Genomic DNA, 23,687 nt, shown 5'->3' with positions numbered 1-23,687 from the left:
CGCCGTACTACTATGGCTGACGCTGTAAGCATTTCACTGCATATATCTGGTGTGTGACAATAAAATATATTTTATTTTATATGAAAGTTGCATGTTCTATCTTATTTGCTACAAAAACAACTGAAATCCGAGTTGATAAACAGAACAACAATTTAAGTGCTCTGTTTGGGACTCTTGACAGCCATCATGTTGCACGAAAGTCATACGCTAAGTGCGCTCTTTTGTGTAGTGTAGTCGAATACTATTGGTGTATCGTATACGAGAGAGCAGACAGCCAATCCGCTCAAGCCTTGTTAACATGTTGCAACAATAACACAACTTGTTTCCTCAAGAGATAACGGCTTCAGTTTTCGGTGAGTTATTTTGTAGTTATCTAACTTAATTATATATTTTTTTTAATGTATGTATGGAATGTGACTTCAGCCAGGACTACGTTTCAGGCACTGATTTCTGTTTTCACGGAGTCTCAACGGGGGGAGACATCTAACGTTTACATCGAATCGACAGCCGCCATTACACCACCGAAGAAGTGAATGCCACCCTTCTTCGTCGTTTTTACAAAGCACAGAAAATATATTTAGAGCGACTGCTGGGAGACATAGTGGTGGATTAGTTTACCTAACCTGACAACTGACTTGTATTGATAAAGCTCAAGCAGTTTTAAGGTGATATTAATCGTGGTTATGTAGCTAAACGTTGCTTGAATTGTTTGTTAGCGGAAACGCTAGCTAGCAGTTAGCTGGCAGTCAATCAATACAGAATAGGCTAACGTTATTTATCTTCCTACAAACCTGCAGCAACTAACTAGTAACGTTAGTTGGCTAAGCTAGTTAAACCCAAGCTAAACTTGCCAGTGCCACCAGCGAGTCAGATAGCCACCCCATAACAAGATAGCAAACAGCTAAATTGCTGACCTCGGGGATTTGTCAGGAGTCTGGATCGACTTTGGCATTAATTTGGCGCCATTAACAAACTTACACTGTAATGCTGCAAGTTAGTGTGAATGTATTGCAATGTACAGTAGTGTAATGTCAGTACACCATTCACTAAAAGGTATTGGCTGTTTGTCGTATTAAGTGTTGCATGTTATCATCTGTAGTTATCTGTTGGGGAAATTATAAGGCTGTATAAAGTAGCCTACAATAATGACCTAATCATATACCTTTGTGGAATAGATTATTATTGCCAGAAGATAGACTACCAGTACACTTGTTTACACTGAGCTGCACTGGGGTCGGAACGCAATCATGGTTACATTAAGACACACACAGCATGAGATATGGGTCGGAAAACATACCTCAATGCAGGGATGGGATATGCCACTGTACTCCAAATTGTACCTTTATCCACACTGTTCCATTGAGATGATTGAAATTCTGCTAGTTTTCACAGAAAACAGCCCTTTTCGTGCTCATGCTAGCTAGCAGTAGTCACAGCAGCCATTCTAGAATGGCATGTCCATTGAACTGATTGGCAGACACTGCTATTCCAAATTGGCTGCGGTGGCTGCTGCTAGCTAGCATGAGGACGAAAAGGGCAGTAATGTGGTCATGTAGTGTATTTTTTATTAACCCATCCACCTCTTCGAAGGACAAAAATAGCTTTTTTTCTTTTTACAGCTTTCTCTATTACATATACACACATTTTAGACAACAGTTGGCAGGACCGACCATCTCTACCTTTAGTAGCACCAGCGTGGACAAAATAACAATTACCTACTGCCATTTTGTCTGAAAGTTCAAATCTCCTGTCTGACCAAAGCCCAGGCACACATGTAGATACTCATTTCCATCAATAGAGGGCAATGATTACAACATGACATCAATCAAATCTTTTTACATCATCCCCATTTAAAATGAGGACTTGCAAGCATTTATAGATGGGGTAATACAACACATTCTCAATAGGTCTGCAAAAATATATAATTATATTTAGATGCATCAGCTCTGTGTGTATGGGGGGGGGGGATAGGCTACATTTAGGTTTGTGAGATGTTAATAACATATTAGTTAGGCTACATTGTAGGCTAATAATTGAGTGCAAGTGTCGCTTGCAGACATAAAACAGGCCAGCCAACCTGAATTGAATATGATCAGTAATGCACTGTTTTGGTCTAGATCTCCTCTCTCTCCCTGTGGCAGGTATGGCGACGGATAGTGCCTCTGTGTACATGTGCTTCCCCTGCTACCAAGAGTTTGACACCTTGGAGGAGGTGCTGGCCCACCAGCTGACCTGCACCACAGAGAACGTGGGGAGTGGGGCCCCCACCCCAGTCTCCGTTCCCTTCCTACAGACTCAGGTAATAGTGGAAGCTTCAAACTCCATGGACATTTACACTAAATAGGCTAGGTCTAGAACATTGTGTACTGTTGCTATATGAGTCAAACCAAGGTCTTGGATCATAAAGAATAACTTTTCATTCTACTTCTCTCATCTTTTGCACATCTAGGCTAAATGGTTCTGGATAAAAGCGTCTGCTAAATGGCATATATTATTGTTATTATCAAGTGGCAGTTCTACAAATAATTCCTACAGAATATCTGCATGTCTGAAAGTTAATGAGTGAGAACATTCCATTCCATCTCGGCACCTGTGTTGATTCATAATTGGAAATTACATGACCTGCACTGTCCTTGTTTTTTGTTTTGTTTATTTTTTTGGGATAAAAATAGACAATACAATATTCAAGTCAGGCAAGAACACATATTACAAAAACCACCTTACGCAAACATCTAAATAATATAAATACAATTAAAAAATGACAGCTCACATTACTTTCTACACCAAACATTGAATTATAATATTCGAATGTACAGATACTTTTTCTGTTACTATGTAATTTGAGGGAAAAACACTGTCCTTGTTCTCACTGTATCGTTGCCTCGTAATGACAGCTACAGTATGCTCTGAGGTTCAGAACAGTGAGCCGTCGACCGTGAGTGACGTTTACCAGTGTCGCTCTACGAAACGTGGCCCCAGCCTCCCATGGTGACTGTCTCCTCCAGCTCAGAACCATAAAGCATGGTGTCATGAGTGACAGGCAAATTGCATCTTGAGTTGCCAGTGGGGAGAGAAGAGGATCGTGAGAGAGATGAATCAGTCAGCTCCACCCCTCCTCCTGATGGATGGCTCATTGGCCTTCTCACAGATGAATCAGCTGTGGAAACATTCTATAAAACCTAAGTGCCTTATGGCATTCTGGCCCCTGCTCTGCCGTCAGCTGCCTTATTACTACCATTCAGACTTCGTTAGCTAGATTATCATAATGTCTGTGTAACATTAAAGTCGACATTGCTATAAAACAGGGGGTGTTTACATTTCAAATGAATGTAGGCTGCTATTATACCAACCTTTTTTTTTACCTTGATGCGTTCGGATCCAGAGAACTGTAATTACATGGAAGAGGCCTAGTAGGAAATTAGAAGCTTTGCTTTTTAGCATTGAAAGGGAAGATGGAAAATGAACACAGAGGTAGAACCGCTTTGTAATATGAATGTATTTAATTACATTTCATTACCCATCTCGCTTACCAAGAGGGGAAAAAATAAGTGTTATTAAAAAGGAACTTCAGTGAAGTGGTGTGCTCCCACAATTACTTTAATGACATGTTGAGCCATGTGTAATATTTTAGTGCACTTCCCGAGTTGAAGTCCAGTTCTGAAATCGGTAATTAAATCAATTCATTATATGGTACAGGCCTCTATACCCACTAGCCAGGCTCACTGACCAAACAGGCATATGGGCCCTGGTCAAAAGTAGAGTACTATAAGGAATAAGGTGCTATTTGGGATGCAGACACAGTTTCCTGTCTCAAGTCCTTCTAGGAGACAGTGACTCAACCACCAACGTCACATTGAAAATGCTCTCTCATCAAGAAGATGTTAATACACACATACATTGCACTATTTCAAGAGCTCCGGTCGGTCCCCAGTAATCGTTTTTGCCACGTTGGATAAGAACAGTGTCAGCGGCAGTTAAAGTTACATAGTCTGGTTTTATAACTCAGCTCCCTCACTGGGCTAAAACGCTGAGTAGTGAGTACTTACTCTGAAACTAAATAAATCAGACATGACTGAAATGTATTGTAATGGTGATTTAGTTTGTGGCATCAAAACAAGCAACAAAAAAGTATTCACTAAAGACTACGGAGATGAAACCATATCCATAATAGCAGTCTGTTTCTACATACGATACCAAATATGTTTCTGCATTCCTCAATTCTAACGATGACACCAACAAATTGGCTAAAGCAGAAACAAGCTGGTAGTACTCAGTCTTTGCTGGTACTACTCAGTCTAGGCTACTATAACAGAATGAGCCACAGCGGTGCCTCTGCTTGAATGAAGACACTCCTGAAGGAACACATTAACCTCAACCTTGATGGTTCTTATCATCCTAATGGATCAACGAGCAGATCTCAAACTCCATCTGAACTCCACTGATAGGCCTATGATATTTATCATCACCCTGCCCAGGCCCTCAGCCCTTATCTGCCTCCCCCCTCAGAGAAACCCTCCCTCCCAGGCTCTGATGATCTAAAGACTGCTCTGTCTGCTCTCATTGACCCCTTTGTCCTCTGAATAATCTATTACTATATTAATCTATTGTCATCCCTCATCTGCCAAACAAAAACACTGTTCCTGTTTGAATTGACTTTGGAATTTTTCAACAAGAACAAAAAAATATTGTCACATACACCAGGTAGGTGCAGTGAAATGTGTTATTTTACAGGGTCAGCCATAGTAGTACGGCGCCCCTGGAGCAAATTAGGGTTAAGTGCCTTGCTCAAGGGCACATCAACAGGTTTTTCACCTTGTCGGCTCAGGTATTCAAACCAACAACCTTTCGGTTACTGGCCCAATGCTATATCCGCTAGGCTACCTGCTGCCCTGTGATGGTATTGCTATCCAGTACTGCCATGGAATCCTCCATTGTTAGGTGGAGGAGTTCTTTCAATTTGACACAAAAAAATATCGACGTTTTCGTTCACTCATTATTGTCCAGACTGGTCAGCTTGTGTTTTGTCTTCTTTTCTCACATTCTCTTTTTCTTTCCCTCGCTCCAGCAGCAGGTGTATACCCGGCCCATTGCTCCATCGCCTGCCCCTCAGACCAAGGCCAGTGCCTCCTCTGTGCTGCCCAGCTCTGGTGCACCAGGCCTGGCCATGGCCAGCCCAAAGAAGCCCTCCTCAGGAGACCAGCCCAAGATCCTGTACCAGTGTGGAGACTGTGACGCCCTGTTCGACTCCCTGATCCTCTGGCAGCAACACCGCAAACATGGCCAGTGTCTGCAGACCAAGGCAGGACCCACCCAATCACAACCAGGACCAGAAGAGACCGGCTCTGGATCCGGATCAGAACTGGCCCCAAAGGGAGGGGGGAAGCAGGGACAGGCTGAAGTGGAGGTGGACCTGGGTCCAGATGAACCAAACGAACCAAACTCACCAGATGAAGGAGGAGGGGGCAGAGGAAGAGAGAGGGGGAGAGGTAGAGGAAGAGGGAGAGGAATGGGTAGAGGAAGAGGAAAGAGTCAGGAGAGGGCACAACAAACCCAGCAGCAGCAGGATGTAGTGAAGACTGAGCTACCCGCGGAGAAAGAGAAAGAGGAGGATGGGATGAGTGCAGAGCACACACCAGCCACCCTGGATCACGCGTACCTGCCAAACACCACCAACAGAGGGCAGGAAGGAGGAGAGAAAGAGCCAGCAACAGAGAGTGTCGAAGTATCCACTGGATCTAAAGCCTCTGAGATCCAGGCTCAGGCAGCCCATTCATCTACAGAGACCCAGTCTGCAGCAGACAGCCAGTCCATCCCCGACCCCGCTCCCTCCCAGGAGCCCCCCAGCCCCCGCTCCCTCCCAGGACCCCCCAGACCCCGCTCCCTCCCAGGACCCCCCAGACCCCGCTCCCTCCCAGGACCCCCCAGACCCCGCTCCCTCCCAGGACCCCCCAGACCCCGCTCCCTCCCAGGACCCCCCAGACCCCACTCCCTCCCAGGACCCCCCAGACCCCACTCCCTCCCAGGACCCCCCAGACCCCACTCCCTCCCAGGACCCCCCAGACCCCACTCCCTCCCAGGACCTCCCAGCCGATAACCCTGGGGAGGAGCAGACGTCCTACTACTTCAGGATGAAGGCAGCCAAGAAGCTCAAGCCCCCGTCCAGCCTGCTGTGTGTGGACTGTGGCTCCAGCTTCGGCATGGTGTCTGAGCTGGTGGCCCACCGCAAGGCCCAGCATGGCCTCAAGGAAGCCCTGCACCACTGCACCGTGTGTGGGGAGAGCTTCCTCAACACCACCCTCTTCCTCTACCACCGCAAGCAGCACAAGGAGAAGGGAAAGGAGGGGGTTACACAAGCCCAGGCCCAGGGAGGACAGACGCAGAATGCAGAAGACCAGGATTATAAAACCGTAACAGTGCAGCAAGAGGTGGTGGAAGAGATGGTGGAAGAGTCTAAAGAGGAGACAGCGGGGGTGGCTGATTCCCAGAACAATGGAACTGATGAGCAGGACCAGGATGGTACCCCCTCTACTTCCACTGTCTCTACCTCTGCTCCGGTTCAGGTGCCCAAGGTGGTCCAGGGCCAGAGTTTCCTGTGTGCCCAGTGTGGAGCCAGCTTCAGTAAAGAGCCAGAGCTCAGTACCCACCGTAGGGACAAGCATGGCCTGAACGAGCTGCTCCACCACTGTTCCCAGTGTGGCCAGAGCTTCATGAACACCACCCAGTACCTTTACCACCGACGCCAGCACCGTGGGGAACCAGGGACTGGGGCAGGAGCAGCCACGGCCCCCCAGGGAAGCCCCCGCGCCCCCAAGAGGATGCTGTCCCCCCCTTCCGCCTCGTCCAGTGCTGCGTCAGGCTCACCGGCTAAAAGACCTGCTATCAGGATACGCAGCATCAACAATCTCAAAGGTAGGTTCAACCCAATGGCAGCTGGGTTCAACTCAATGGGAATACTTAACTCTGCTGTAAGGGTACCTAAAAATAGCCTGGAATCCTAACTGATTCCAATTCAAACTGAATATTGCTAAGTTTCACTATTGTTGAAGGTTATTTTGACTGACCGTCGCTAGTTTCTGACCATGCTCTCTTTCCTCATTGGGAAAACAAAGACAAGGGTAAAGAGGTGAATCCAGTCATCCTTAAGGAAGAGCAAGAGGAGAAGACTGTAGCGGAGGAACAACCTGACACCAACCTCCCCCCTCCAGCCAAGCTGATGCAGGACTGGTCCCGCACCCCTCTCCCCCACGTCTGCCCCCACTGTGGCCAGACCTTCACACGCAGGGGGTTCCTCCGCGCTCACGTCTTCAGCCACACTGGAGAGAAGCTCTTCACCTGCAAGGTACTTCTAGACTGGAGATGTGTTCTATTGAAAAGGATGTGAAATATTGATGTTAATGACTGAAACTAGTTGTGTATAAACAAGTAGCAGGAGTTAGTTAGGAATAGCTCTCCTATTATATACTTAATTAGTCTTTCTCTGTTTAATCTATGTAACGAAATCTCAGTGCTCTTGTGCTATGTGAAATAGCTATGTTGTACTGGGCTTTCTTCAATCAAATTCCTCCTCCTTGGTTAATTCAGGTGTGTCAGAAGTCGTTTGCGTCCTCTCCCAACCTGCTGCGCCACAGCCTGACCCACATGGGCACCAAACCTTTCCCCTGCTCCGTGTGTGGCAAGCGCTTCTCCCAGCCGGGCGTCCTGAAGAGGCACAGCCTCACCCACAGCCAGCCCAAAGCCCGTCGCCGCAGGTCCCGATGGAAGGTCAGACATGGGGGGAGTCATTGCACCCTATAGCACCCTATAGCACCCTATTCCCTATGTGGTGCACTACTTTTGACCATTGCCCATAGGGCTCTGGTCCCCATAGGGCTCTGGTCCCCATAGGGCTCTGGTCCCCATAGGGCTCTGGTCCCCATAGGGCTCTGGTCCCCATAGGGCTCTGGTCCCCATAGGGCTCTGGTCAAAAGTAGTGCAATATATAGAGAATGCGGAGCCATTTGGGACACAGCCTGATTACCTGATTGTTTTTAGAACATCTCTGAACATACCACAGACAAGTCCTGGAGAGCCACAGCGTGAACAGGGTTTTGCTCCAGCCCAAACGGGTGTGTTGATGCTGGGCTGGAACAAATATTTGTACACACTGTGGCTCTCTAGGATCTGAGAAATTCAGGAATGCTATTTGTCTCTACGTTAACATTGAGACAGACTGTTAGTTGTATCTCCTGATGTTGTGCTGTGTCAATGACGTCCCTGCAGAAGCGGACACCTGAGGGGGAGGATGGAGAAAGCCAGCTGTTTGCCTGTCCCAACTGCACTGCTCGCTTCCAGACTGACCAACAGCTGCAGGAGCACAGGTATGGCTGTGACTGGGCTGTGACTCATTTAAATGTGCAGGTTGAAATCAACCCCAAAGGCCTGTTTCACAGAACTAGATTAGACAAGGAGCACAGGTGACGCATTTCAATGTGTAAGTTACCTTGATTGAACCCTGCATGTTTTACAGGTAGAAACAAACACACGGCTGTACCGTATTTACAGTGAAAGTAGAGCACAAGACAGGACTGAGAACAGGAGATGTGCTACACATAACCCAAACACAGGCCAGACCCTGTTCCTACACAGGCCGGACCCTGTTCCTACACAGGCCGGACCCTGTTCCTACACAGGCCGGACCCTGTTCCTACACAGGCCGGACCCTGTTCCTACACAGGCCGGACCCAGTTCCTACACAGGCCGGACCCTGTTCCTACACAGGCCGGACCCTGTTCCTACACAGGCCGGACCCTGTTCCTACACAGGCCGGACCCAGTTCCTACACAGGCCGGACCCAGTTCCTACACAGGCCGGACCCAGTTCCTACACAGTGAGGAGATTTAGGCAGAGTTGTTAACAGAGACAGAGATGCCTTGGTGCCCTTGAGCCCTCGCCAGCGATGATTGACAGGCGGGCGGCGGTAAATTAAGATAATAAGGGGTAGGACGAGAAAGCGATGGAGACAGACAGAAAGGTGTCAGAGTTTGGCCCTCTTATTCTTAGGCCGAGGAACTAGAGGTGGGGGATGCGAGGAGGGAGGGGGTGAGGCAGGAGAAATGATCCGAGGATCAATAGGAGGGCGTGATCAGGGAGTGAATGGAGCGTTACCCTTGAACTGCCTGTCAGTGTGTAGTTAGAGCGAAGCAGGAAGTCCCAGTGTCTCTGTGCAGGGTACAGTCCGTATCCCTACACCCCATCTCATTAGCGAACATTGGGGGGTGTGGAGAGACGACCTGGACTGAAACTTTAATTCTCAGGGTCATCTCGGCCTGAAATATTGATTCCTGTTGTCAGCCCTGTGTAGAGGGAGGATCGACCAGACAGTTTATATAAGGCCGTAAGTGGTCCACAGTGCACACACTATTTTTAGCATCTAATATTAAACGATGGGGTTAAGTACTTTACAAATCCATTATCATCAGTCATGAATTTTACATAGAACACAATGTATTTATCAGTGGTTCATAATCATTATTTCTTTAGCTTGACTGTTGTCTTTACTCGCCTGATGCCCACACTGACCATTTAGGACAGTGTGACGAACATTATCGTTGCCAAGGCCATTGACTCAGCTGCCTGTAATGCATTGGCTAGCGGTGAGCACTAAAACACCTGCTAACCAGGGTTGATTAGTGGAATCTGAGTGTTTTAATGCTTGGCTAGAATAAAATGTTGACACTGCAGGACTGTAGTTAAGAGTTGAATACCTCTACTGCTGAAGAAATGTGTTTAGGTGAACTCTTCCACCACCCTGATTTCCACTAGTGCAGTGTTTCCCAAACCCTGGTCCTCCAGTACCCCCAACAGTACACATGTTTATTGTAACCCTGGACAAGTACACCTGAATCAACTTGTCAACTAATCATCAAGCCCTCAATGAGTTGAATGAGGGTTGTTTGTCAAGGGCTAAAACGAAACTGTGTACTGTTGGGGATACTCGAGAACCAGGGCTGGGAAACACTGATCAAACACAACACTGATCCAGCCAGTTAAATACATCCCAGTGGTTCTCCTCCCTCTCCTTCCCCCAGGCTATATCCTTTCATTATGGAATGGATAAACATAGGCTCTCATATCTCATCACACACTGAAACCACCCGTTTATCTGCAGCCATTGTATTTTTTGACACACCTAATAACTCCGTATTGAACCTTTAAAAAGGCTTAACAACACGGTTAAGCACACAGGTCTGGAGCTAATCCTAATACTGTGACACTAAGGTGATAGCCAGCATGTGGTTGTTTGTGTTATTCCTCCTCTGTGTGGATGCGGATTACAGTGGGCCCTTGAAGCGTGGCTTACATGCATCTACAAATGACACACTCCAGTGTTATTAGTACCAGTGAGCTGCTGCACATATTGTTGATGATGGTGGTGAGCTTTTGTCCCTTATTTTCAATTCCTCACAGCTTTATTTCTTTCTCAGTTTCCAAGAAAAACATATTGCTCATTGCAGTACTGTATTAATAGCGCTTGTTTTATAGCTCTTTGTCTTTCTAGCCCTCTCTCTTTTTTCATTTTCTGCTCTGAAAACCCCCCCAAACATTTCTGGAGTAATTTATTCAGTACTGTATTACTAACATTAGTTGGTACATGTTGTTTATACTTCTTCCCTTTTCATTGTGTTCTGTCCATCAGACTGCTCCACACCAGCCACCCGTTCCCCTGCTCTGTCTGTGGAGAGGCCTTCAAACGCAGGAAGGAGCTGGACCTGCACTCCCTCACTCACCAAGGTAGCTCCTCCCCTCTCCTCTCAGCTGCCCTCCTCTCTGTGTGTCTGATAAGTACTGGACGAGACAGAGACCAGTGCCCGTATCCATAAAGCGTCTTTTGGATCATAATGAATTAGATTATAAGGACAGTGGTGACTATGTAGTGTGTACTAGTGTATGTGTGGGCTGTGAATTAGTGAAGCTGCTCATGATGGGGCTGATTTCCATGTTAAGTATGCAGAAGTAATCCCTATGCCTTAGTAGTAATTAGGGGTATAACGGTTCACCAAACCCATGGTTTGGTACGTATTGCAGTTTTGGGGTCATGGTTCAGGAAAATTAAATGCCATTCACAATGTTCCTTGCATTGTCTGTTGTGACCGGATTGTTATGTTGGGCCTGAAGTTTCCACACAAATGCTGCGTTTGTAACCATGTGGGAGGTGGGACTTTACCAGATGTGAAGTCGTAAATACCAGTTGGATGCATTCATGTGATTTGAACTCGTTGAGAAACGCAGATTGGCTAATGGCCAACAAGCTGTGTCAACCATAAACTAAAAGTACAGCTATAATGCTTGTAAACAAATTATAGTTAAAAAACCACATTAATAGATTGCTTTTTATAAATAATATTTAGTTGCATTTAACTGCCAACAATGCTGTTATAGAGGTCATTTCCTTACTAGGTGACGTCAGAGGTCACCATGTGGGAGAAGTGGGTGCTCAGGATGATAGACAGGTTTCCCACTAGTAATTACCCGTTTGAGTGCCGTTCAAGTGGATTATTCCCAGTTGAATGTGGTAAATTCAAGATTCCCACTTAGTTAAGAACGCACCATGACATTGCCTCCTTCAGTGCCAGATGTGGACTCTAATAAAGGGGGCGTGTCTGTAGCACAGTACATCTCCCACTCCGGGATAAATGTGATGGGCTGTTTATTTTTATTTAACCTTTATTTAACTGGGCAACACAGAGTGCATTGGCCAATTCATTGAAAACTTTGGCTTTGGTTTGCCTATATAGAGCGTGTACTACCTGTTTGCTGAAATGGGTCGAAGAGGGACGTTTGTAACGTGGCTCAAGCACTTTCATAAGGTGCTAAAACCCACTATTCTAAACCACAGAGAATGGGCGCATACCAAAGACTGTAAAAAATATAGACTGTAAAAACTATAAACACAGCCTACCTATCGCTCTTGTAATTTATTTGGCCCGGTTAAAACCAGCTGCCAAGGGCTGCTTGAATGCAGAGGGGAGACGATGTTGTATAGTAGTTTCTTTGCGTTTCCATCTTGCTCTGGTATACTGGGGTGATGTTGCCATAAATGTGTCAACATATTTGAAGTGTTGGCAGCTACATAGGCTATTCTCGTTGAGCGTGGCGACATACTGTTACTGTTTTAGCTACAACTATCCATCACCGCTGTAATCTACTGGGAAGCCAAAATGTTCCCAAACTGGAGATTTAAACGATGATGGAGGATCCTCCAATTCTGGTTTATCGAATCGACCCCACCAATGAATGGGTCAAAATATCGGCTGATCTTCAGGTTTGGCATCACGGCAACATAGCTGCCGTTGACAGCATCGGTGCGGTCGGGGTCAGAAATGAACGCACCTCGGAGAGCTAGAGATACAGTTGAAGTCGGATGTTTACGTACACCTTAGCCAAATACATTTAAACTCAGTTTTTCACAATTCCTGACATTTTAATCCTAGTAAAAATTACCTGTCTTAGGTCAGTTAGGATCACCACTTTATTTTAAGAATGTGAAATGTCCGAATAATAGTAGAGAGAATGATTTATTTCAGCTTTTATTTCTTTCATCACATTCCCAGTGGGTCAGAAGTTTACATACACTCAATTAGTATTTGAGAGCATTGCCCTTAAATTGTTTAACTTGGGTCAAACGTTTCGGGTAGCCTTCCACAAGCTTCCCACAATAAGTTGGGTGAATATTGGCCCATTCCTCCTGACAGAGCTGGTGTAACTGAGTCAGGTTTGTAGGCCTCCTTGCTCGCACAAGCTTTTTCAGTTCTGCCCACACATTTTCTATATGATTGAGGTCAGGGCTTTGTGATGGCCATTCCAAAACCTTGACATTGTTGTCCTTAAGCCATTTTGCCACAACTTTGGAAGTATGCTTGGGGTCATTGTCCATTTGGAAGACCCATTTGCAACCAAGCTTTAACTTCCTGACTGATGTCTTGAGATGTTGCTTCAATATATCCACTAAATGTTCCTTCCTCATGATGCCATCTATTTTATGAAGTGCACCAGTCCCTCCTGCAGCAAAGCACCCCCACAGCATGATGCTGCCACCCCCGTGCTTCACGGTTGGGATGACTTGTTTTACTGTTCTCTAGCTTGCAAGCCTACCCCCTTTTTCCTCCAAACATAACGATGGTCATTATGGCCAAACAGTTCTATTTTTGTTTCATCAGACCAGAGGACATTTCTCCAAAAAGTATGATCTTTGTCCCCATGTGCAGTTGCAAACCGTAGTCTGGCTTTTTTATGGCGGTTTTGGAGCAGTGGCTTCTTCGTTGCTGAGCGGCCTTTCAGGTTATGTCGATATAGGACTCGTTTTACTGTGGATATAGATACTTTTGTACCTGTTTCCTCCAGCATCTTCACAAGGTCCTTTGCTGTTGTTCTGGGATTGATTTTCACTTTTCGCACCAAAGTACGTTCATCACTAGGAGACAGAACGCGTCTCCTTCCTGAGCGGTATGACAGCTGCGTGGTCCCATGGTGTTTATACTTGCGTACTATTGTTTGTACAGATGAACGTGGTACCTTCAGGCATTTGGAAATTGCTCCCAAGGATGAACCAGACTTGTGGAGGTCTACAATTATTTTTCTGAGGTCTTGGCTGATTTCTTTTGATTTTCCCATGATGTCAAGCAAAGAGGCACTGACTTTGAAGGTAGGCCTTGAAGTACATCCACAGGCAGGGACGGCTTGTTCAATAGGGCGATATGGGCGACGCACTGCCAAACGGGAAAAGGAAGGGATTTTTTTTCTAATCAATTATATCACGGCAACAGCAGTTATCAGTGTTCACGTCTGATCTGCCAGCCACTAAATGTCAAATCAGGCTAAAGTCGTGCTTCAAATGGCCCCGCCCGTTTTTGGGGCGATTTCAGTCAAGTTGAAAATCGCCCAGAAGTCTCTCATAGCCTGTCATGTAAAATCTATTTTTTTCACATTTCAAAGCTTTCAATACATTCTCTATGGGTGTCTGTGGGCTTGCACTTACGCTTTCGTCATACGTGACGTAACGTTGAACGTAACTAAGACAATGGCGGCTATCAGCGTCTCTGTTGCGACCTGCAGTGCGGCGTTATTTTATGTTTTTAATTTGTAGACTTAGTTTACAACATTCTGCCAACCATGGATTTCCAGTGGTTGGTTTTGGACTGATCTTGTTGATCGTGTACATACCCGCTACGAACGGACTAAATAATGAAAACGCTGCTGGCAGCTGAATCCCAATACAGCTGGGAGACTTGGCTGGATGAGTCCCGACAGAGAAGTGGAGCCGGCCACCTTCACCCTGGTCAGAGCGGACCGCGATCCTGGTAAGAGAGCGACTCTGTACCCGACATTGAACTGCTTTCTGTGTCATTGCGACCTTACTATCAATTCAATTCAATTTAAGGGCTTTATTGGCATGGGAAACGTGTGTTAACATTGCCAAAGCAAGGGAAGTAGATAGTAAACAAAAGTGAAATAAACAATAAATATTAACAGTAAACATTACACTCAGAAGTTTCAAAAGAATAAAGACATTTCAAATGTCATATTATGTATATATACAGTGTTGTTACAATGTGCAAATAGTTAAAGTACAAATGGGAAAATAAATAAACATAAATATGGGTTGTATTTACAATGGTGTTTGTTCTTCACTGGTTGCCCTTTTCTTGTGGCAACAGGTCACAAATCTTGCAGCTGTGATGGCACACTGTGGTTTTTCACCCAGTAGATAAGGGAGTTTATCAAAATTGGGTTTGTTTTCGAATTCTTTGTGGATCGCTGTAATCTGAGGGAAATATGTGTCTCTAATATGGTCATACATTTGGCAGGAGGTTAGGAAGTGCAGCTCAGTTTCCACCTCATTTTGTAGGCAGTGTGCACATAGCCTGTCTTCTCTTGAGAGCCAGGTCTGCCTACGGCGGCCTTTCTCAATAGCAAGGCTATGGTCACTGAGTCTGTACATAGTCAAAGCTTTCCTTAAGTTTGGGTCAGTCACAGTGGTCAGGTATTCTGCCACTGTGTACTCTCTGTTTAGGGCCAAATAGCATTCTAGTTTGCTCAGTTTTTTTGTTTGTTCTTTCCAATGTGTCAAGTAATTCTCTTTTTGTTTTCTCATGATTTGGTTGGGTCTAATTGTGTTGTTGTTGTTGTTGTTGTTGTTGTTGTTGTCCTGGGGCTGTGTGGGGTCTGTTTGTGTTTGTGAACAGAGGCCCAGGACAAGCTTACTTAGGGGACTCTTCTCCAAGTTCATCTCTCTGTAGGTGATGGCTTTGTTATGGAAGGTTTGGGAATCGCTTCCTTTTAAGTGGTTACTATCTGCCCCGTGAGTTCCCCCAATTGTTTGTTACCGTTGTGTACTGTTGATAATCACAAGTTTACTGGAGAACTGAGACCAAGTAGAGACTTTGGACAGGGTGGATATGGTATAATAAAGGCAGTTTATTCAGAGGTAAAGATATCTGGAATCGCGTGCACGGACTCGTGCACGTGTGTAGGTCACCTAAATCATCAGAAAAATTGCCCCTCCTGAGAATTTTTTCAGGAGCCGCCACTGTCCACAGGTACACCTCCAATTGACTCAAATGATGTCAATTAGCCTATCAGAAGCTTCTAAAGTCATGACATCATTTTCTGGAATTTTCCAAGCTGTTTAAAGTCACAGTCAATTTAGTGTATGTAAACGTCTGACCCACTGGAATTGTGATACAGTGAATTATAAGTGAAATAATCTGTCTGTAAACAATTGTTGGAAAAATTACTTGTGTCATGCACAAAGTAGATGTCCTAACCGACTTGCGAAAGCTATAGTTTGTTAAGAAGAAATTTGTGGAGTGGTTGAAAAACGAGTTTTAATGACTCCAACCTAAGTGTGTAAACTTCCGACTTCAACTGTATGTGATTGGTTGGAATTGAGCCATTGATTATTAGTTAATGGTCTATTGATGGAGATTATCCTTATTAAATGTTTCAAAGGAGGGCTCCTCAGGGAGGACTGGTGAACGAACGCTCCAACCCGGAGGGAGGATTCTGCTGGGTTGGCGTTGCCGTGGTAACTGTAGATGCCAGCGGCTAAGACAGGATACATCAAAGCTCAGCGGCTTCTCTCTTTTTCTCTCCTCTTCCTTTGCTCCTTTAGCTTCACAAACAGAGAGCCTGAGTGTGTTTTCCAACATCCAGACTGTCAACAGTAGTGCATGTGTCTGTCTGTGTGTCTATAAATAAGTTACCTTAAGCCACATAATGTAGCCTATACTGAGTGATGACTATACAGATAGAATACCCTGTAACCGAGTGTGAACCCAGTGTGTGTTTTGGTGGGTAGTTACGGGAAGGGCCTGTGACCAGGGCCTGTGACTGTCTAAATACCCACTCAATCTATACATCCCGGCCTTTCCATATTTTTAGTGTATTTCAACTGATTTCATGTACACTCTCGAAACACTGTTTGGACTGTGATAAACACTAATTTAGTAAGTAATTAACTCATTCTGCCCACCCCCTCTCCCCAGATAAGGAGCCAGTGTTGTGCCCCCACTGTTCCTCCCAGTTCCTGAACCAGTCAGTGTTGGACATCCACCTGCAGCGCTGTACCAGCTCAGAGGAGGACAAGACTGTGGGCCGCGGCCGGGGACAGGGACGGGGACGCTCCATGGGACAGGTACACTGGCCGCCTACTCTATACTAGTTATTCCTTATATACAGTTGAAGTCGGAAGTTTACATACACAAGTAATTTTTCCAACAATTGTTTACAGACAGATTATTTCACTTATAATTCACTGTATCACAATTCCAGTGGGTCAGTAGTTTACATACACTAAGTTGACTGTGCCTTTAAACAGCTTGGAAAATTCAAGAAAATGATGTCATGGCTTTAGAAGCTTCTGATAGGCTAATTGACATAATTTGAGTCAATTGGTGGTGTACCTGTGGATGTATTTCAAGGCCTACCTTCAAACTCAGTGTCTCTTTGCTTGACATCATGGGAAAATCAAAAGAAATCAGCCAAGACCTCAGAAAAAGAATTGTAGACCTCCACAAGTCTGGTTCATCCTTCGGAGCAATTTCCAAACGCCTGAAGGTACCACGTTCATCTGTACAAACAATAGTACGCAAGTATAAACACCATGGGACCACGCAGCCATCATACCGCTCAGGAAGGAGACGTGTTCTGTTTCCTAGAGATGAACGTACTTTGGTGCGAAAAGTGAAAATCAATCCCAGAATAACAGTAAAGGACCTTGTGAAGATGCTGGAGGAAACAGGTTCCTATATCCACAGTAAAACAAGTCATCCCAACCCTGAAGCACGGGGGTGGCAGCATCATGCTGTGGGGGTGCTTTGCTGCAGGAGGGACTGGTGCACTTCACAAAATAGATGGCATCACGAGGAAGGAAAATTATGTGGATATATTGAAGCAACATCTCAAGACATCAGTCAGGAAGTTAAAGCTTGGTCGCAAATGGGTCCTCCAAATGGACAATGACCCCAAGCATACTTCCAAAGTTGTGGCAAAAGGGCTTAAGGACAACAAAGTCAAGGTATTGGCGTGGCCATCACAAAGCCCTGACCTCAATCCTATAGAAAATGTTTGGGCAGAACTGAAAAAGCGTGTGCGAGCAAGGAGGCCTACAAATCTGACTCAGTTACACCAGCTCTGTCAGGAGGAATGGGCCAAAATTCACCCAACTTATTGTGGGAAGCTTGTGGAAGGCTACCCGAAACGTTTGACCCAAGTTAAACAATTTAAAGGCAATGCTCCCAAATACTAATTGAGTGTATGTAAACTTCTGACCCACTGGGAATGTGATGAAAGAAATAAAAGCTGAAATAAATCATTCTCTCTACTATTATTCGGACATTTCACATTCTTAAAATAAAGTGGCTATCCTAACTGACTGAAGACAGGGAATTTTTACTAGGATTAAATGAAAACTGAGTTTAAATGTATTTGGCTAAGGTGTATGTAAACTTCCGACTTCAACTGTAGATGGTGTCGTGACGTGACTTACTTTAATGTATGACTATCGAATCACCTAACTATGTTTAATTGTCACTCGATTAAATTAATCATGTAAGAATTAACTCATTAGGAATTTGGGCCACCATGGAAGAAGTTGTTTAATGAGTTACCATCTCCCGAATTAAACTCTTAGAAGATATATGTTTTATATATATATATATATATATCGATAAGTCACTTATTAAATAATTACCTCTTATCAGTCTCATTCTGAACGTCGCATAATCCTGGAACCTGCAAGAACCCTAACCTTATTGATGAATCAGCAAATCACAAATTGGCTTAATTATTTATTTATTTACTAACTAACTAAATAATAACACAATACAAACACACACACATAGGTTATTGATTACTAACGTAATCCAATGAAAACAGGTCCCTAGTGGACTGGACTAACAATAGCATGAATGCTTGGAGGGTCAGAGTGGAAGGGAGAGACAGATATTCGAACTATCGTGGTTACTTTGGAAACTACGCTAATTTGGATTAGAAATGCAACCTGTATTTACGTGTAGCTGTCCTCTCATTAGAAGACTAAAATCACATTCCTATCTTCACCAAAATACTCTCATACTTAATCATATATTTTATACAACATTTAGATGTAAACTTGATAGATAGAATATGTACACTTTCCGAGTTACAGTTATTACTTGATACCATCCTTAATGACATCACAAAATAATAAACAATATGACATGATTATTCTTTAGATCCCCACTGACCAGTCCAAACACTTGGAGGTCAGGAATAATGTTCCAATGTCCAATCTTTTGATGTTGGAGTCTTGGCGGGAAGAGTTCCTTTGTTAACAAAGGGGTCCTTTCTCCCACTACTTCATGGCAAGGAAGAGAAAGTCTGCACGGTATTTACGACCGGTCATAAAACTGGCCCCCAGGAAAGGGGGTGTTCAAACCTTTGCCTAGCCGGCATGTTTGGTCCTCAACCCATGAGGGTAAGTTATGACAATGGCTACTGTAATAGTAGGATACCTTATATACACTAGTTATACCTTAAATGGCTACTGTAATAGTATGATTAAGTGATAATGCCTGAGAAGCCAGTGTTTGGAGGATGTATTGGTACGGGTGTTTTCGTCTCGGGCCCGCAAACTGTGCCAATACATTTTAAAAACATTTTAGTCATTTAGCAGACGCTCTTATCCAGAGCGACTTACAGGAGCAATTAGGGTTAAGTGCCTTGCTCAAGGGCACATCGACAGATTTTTCACCTAGTCGGCTCGGGGATTAGAACCAGCGACCTTTCGGTTACTGGCACAACGCTCTTAACCACTAAGCTACTTGCCGCCCCATGTATATCCTCCAAACACCGGCTTCGAGGGTATTATCACTTTTATACAATGGGTTACCAACATATTCAAATAAAGATTTACATATTTTCATTAAAACCGTTATTTTGATTAATTTATTCATACTATTTCATCCTTCCACAAGATATAGTCCCGACACATATCCAGGATTGCTACCGAAGCCGGCTGGTTGTCCGTTCTATCGGTTTGGTTACCAGAGATGCGACCCAGTCGTTAAGTCTTTTAGTTCTGTATCTATGGACTCTGCGACCCAGTCATTCATTCTAAATATTCTATTGCCATACTGGCTTGCAACGTTCTTATCCCTTGCTTCTTAACTAACCAACTACGGCTAACTTACAGTCACGTCAAACAGTGCAGCCAGAATAACAACAAAGTAGCTGCATTTGCATTTGTTTAAGCTGTTTTCCTAGTGAAATGTTTTGGATACATCCATAACAATGATCTAACGATGCGCGATTTCACCTGGCATAGAAAATGTGCTCTCTTGTCAGGACACTGTTGTTCAGAGGAGCTAGCCAACAACACAGCTAACACAATCACTTCAAACTGAAGCTGGAAAGACTGCAAACTAGCTGCACTTCGTTTCGTTTTACCTGTTTTCTATTGATATTTCTTTGTATATATATCCATAAAAAAATGATGCTGATTCATGATTTCGACTGGCAAAAAAAGCTGCCTACCTGTCTGTCCCACCCCGACACATTCATTACTATGTGACAGCTGGAGATCAAATTTTAATATTGAAACAATGGTGCAAATGTCGGAGAGACAGACAGCAAGGTTTATACAAATCTCCGCTGTTGAAAACAGCATTCAGGATAAGACCCACCCGTTGTATAATTAAGCAATAAGGCCCGAGGGGGTGTGGTATATGGTCAATATACCACGGCTAAGGGCTGTTCTTATGCACGGCGCAACACGGAGTGCCTGTACACAGCCCTTAGCCGTGGTATATTGGCCATATACCAAAAACCCCAGAGGTGCCTTATTGCTATTATAAACTGGCTACCAGACCAGTAAAAATACATGTTTTGTCATACCTGTGGTATATGGTCTGATATACCATGGCTATCAGCATTCAGGGCTCTAACCACCCAGTTTATAATACATAATACAGTTGAAGTCTGAAGTTTACATACACCTTAGCCAAATACATTTAAACTCAGCTTTTCACAATTCCTGACATTTAATCATAGTAAAAATTCCCTGTCTTAGGTCAGTTAGGATCACCACTTTATTTTAAGAATGTGAAATGTCAGAATAATTGTAGAGAGAATTATTTATTTCAGCTTTTATTTCTTTCATCACATTCCCAGTGGGTCAGAAGTTTACATACACTCAATTAGTATTTGGTAGCATTGTGACCAAGCTTTAACTTCCTGACTGATGTCTTGAGATGTTGCTTCAATATATCCACATCATTTTCCTTCCTCATGCACCAGTCCCTCCTGCAGCAAAGCACCCCCACAGCATGATGCTGCCACCCCCGTGCTTCACGGTTGGGATGGTGTTCTCTGGCTTTCAAGCCTACCCCCTTTTTCCTCCAATCATAACGATGGTCATTATGGCCAAACAGTTCTATTTTTGTTTCATCAGACCAGAGGACATTTCTCAAAAAAGTACGATCTTTGTCCCCATGTGCAGTTGCAAACCGTAGTCTGGCTTTTTTATAGCGGTTTTGGAGCAGTGGCTTCTTCCTTGCTGAGCGGCATTTCAGGTTATGTCGATATAGGACTTGTTTTACTGTGGATATAGATACTTTTGTACCTGTTTCCTCCAGCATCTTCACAAGGTCCTTTGCTGCTGTTCTGGGTTTGATTTTCACTTTTCGCACCAAAGTACGTTAATCTCTAGGAGACAGAACGCGTCTTCTTCCTGAGTGGTATGACAGCTGCGTGGTCCCATGGTGTTTATACTTGCGTTCTATTGTTTGTACAATAGCAAAGAGGAACTGAGTTTGAAGGTAGGCCTTGAAATACATCCACAGGTACACCTCCAATTGACTCAAATGATATCAACAAGCCTACCTGAAGCTTCTAAAGCCATGACATCATTTTCTGGAATTTTCCAAGCTGTTTAAAGGCACAGTCAACTTAGTGTATGTAAATAATAATAATAATATGCCATTTAGCAGACGCTTTTATCCAAAGCGACTTACAGTCATGCGTGCATAATTTTTTTTTTGTGTATGGGTGGTCCCGGGGATCGAACCCACTACCTTGGCGTTACAAGCGCCGTGCTCTACCAGCTGAGCTACAGAGGACCACTTGTGATAAACTTGTGATACAGTGAATTATAAGTGAAATACTCTGTCTGTAAACAATTGTTAGAAAAATTACTTGTGTCATGCACAAATTAGATGTCCTAACCGACTTGCCAAAACGATAGTTTGTTAAAAAGAAATGTGTGTAGTGGTTAAAAAACGAGTTTTAATGACTCCAACCTAAGTGTATGTAAACTTCCGACTTCAACTGTATATACAGTGGGGAAAAAAAGTATTTAGTCAGCCACCAATTGTGCAAGTTCTCCCACTTAAAAAGATGAGAGAGGCCTGTAATTTTCATCATAGGTACATGTCAACTATGACAGACAAATTGAGAAAACAAATTCCAGAAAATCACATTGTAGGATTTTTAATGAATTTATTTGCAAATTATGGTGGAAAATAAGTATTTGGTCACCTACAAACAAGCAAGATTTCTGGCTCTCACAGACCTGTAACTTCTTCTTTAAGAGGCTCTTCTGTCCTCCACTTGTTACCTGTATTAATGGCACCTGTTTGAACTTGTTATCAGTATAAAAGACACCTGTCCACAACCTCAAACAGTCACACTCCAAACTCCACTATGGCCAAGACCAAAGAGCTGTCAAAGGACACCAGAAACAAAATTGTAGACCTGCACCAGGCTGGGAAGACTGAATCTGCAATAGGTAAGCAGCTTGGTTTGAAGAAATCAACTGTGGGAGCAAATATTAGGAAATGGATGACATACAAGACCACTGATAATCTCCCTCGATCTGGGGCTCCACGCAAGATCTCACCCCGTGGGGTCAAAATGATCACAAGAACGGTGAGCAAAAATCCCAGAACCACACGGGGGGACCTAGTGAATGACCTGCAGAGAGCTGGGACCAAAGTAACAAAGCCTACCATCAGTAACACACTACGCCGCCAGGGACTCAAATCCAGTACATGTCCAGGCCCGTCTGAAGTTTGCTAGAGTGCATTTGGATGATCCAGAAGAGGATTGGGAGAATGTCATATGAAACCAAAATAGAACTTTTTGGTAAAAACTCAACTCGTCGTGTTTGGAGGACAAAGAATGCTGAGTTGCATCCAAAGAACACCATACCTACTGCGAAGCATGGGGTGGAAACATCTGCTTTGGGGCTGTTTTTCTGCAAAGGGACCAGGACGACTGATTCGTGTAAAGGAAAGAATGAATGGGGCCATGTATCGTGAGCTTTTGAGTGAAAACCTCCTTCCATCAGCAAGGGCATTGAAGATGAAATGTGGCTGGGTCTTTCAGCATGACAATGATCCCAAACACACCGCCAGGGCAACGAAGGAGTGGCTTCGTAAGAAGCATTTCAAGGTCCTGGAGTGGCCTAGCCAGTCTCCAGATCTCAACCCCATAGAAAATCTTTGGAGGGAGTTGAAAGTCCGTGTTGCCCAGCGACAGCCCCCAAAACATCACTGCTCTAGAGGAGATCTGCATGGAGGAATGGGCCAAAATACCAGCAACAGTGTATGAAAACCTTGTGAAGACTTACAGAAAACATTTGACCTGTGTCATTGCCAACAAAGGGTATATAACAAAGTATTGAGAAACTTTTGTTATTGACCAAATACTTATTTTCCACCATAATTTGCAAATAAATTCATAAAAAATCCTACAATGTAATTTTCTGGATTTTTTTTTCTCATTTTGTCTGTCATAGTTGACGTGTACCTATGATGAAATTTACAGGCCTCTCTCATCTTTTTAAGTGGGATAACTTGCACAATTGGTGGCTGACTAAATACTTTTTTTCCCCACTGTATGGCTACTGTAATAGTAGGATCCTACTCTATACTAGTATTACCTTATAGTGCCTTCAGAAAATATTCACAGCCCTTGACTTTTTCCACATTTTGCGGTGTTAAAATTGATTAAATTTAGATTTTTTGTGACTGGCCTACACAGAATACCCATAATATCAAAGTGGAAATACTGTATGTTTTTTGACATTTTTACAAATTAATTATAAATGAAAAGCTGAAATGGCAAGCCTAAATAAATTCAGGATTAAAAATGCGCTTCACAAGTTACAT

At 44.0% G+C, this 23,687-nt stretch overlaps 1 protein-coding gene across 1 annotated transcript; it reads left to right on the top strand.

Annotated features, from left to right (window-relative positions):
- Positions 1–267: 267 nt before the first annotated feature.
- On the top strand, positions 268–16,672 carry LOC121585373 (zinc finger protein 585A-like; the record flags this gene model as incomplete). The annotated part of the gene is made up of 9 exons (XM_045216520.1): positions 268–353; positions 2,142–2,299; positions 5,066–5,849; positions 5,899–6,909; positions 7,110–7,339; positions 7,582–7,761; positions 8,260–8,357; positions 10,676–10,770; positions 16,524–16,672. Coding segments are annotated over exons 2-9 (2,703 nt in total), but the record flags the coding sequence as incomplete, so codon positions are not given.
- Between the last annotated feature and the right edge of the window lie 7,015 nt (positions 16,673–23,687).

This window comes from Coregonus clupeaformis, unplaced genomic scaffold (assembly GCF_020615455.1).
Source record: "Coregonus clupeaformis isolate EN_2021a unplaced genomic scaffold, ASM2061545v1 scaf0731, whole genome shotgun sequence".
Classification (NCBI taxonomy): Eukaryota; Metazoa; Chordata; class Actinopteri; order Salmoniformes; family Salmonidae; genus Coregonus; species Coregonus clupeaformis.
Note: the sequence above shows the minus strand (reverse complement) of the source record. Positions and strands in the feature narration are given on the sequence as shown.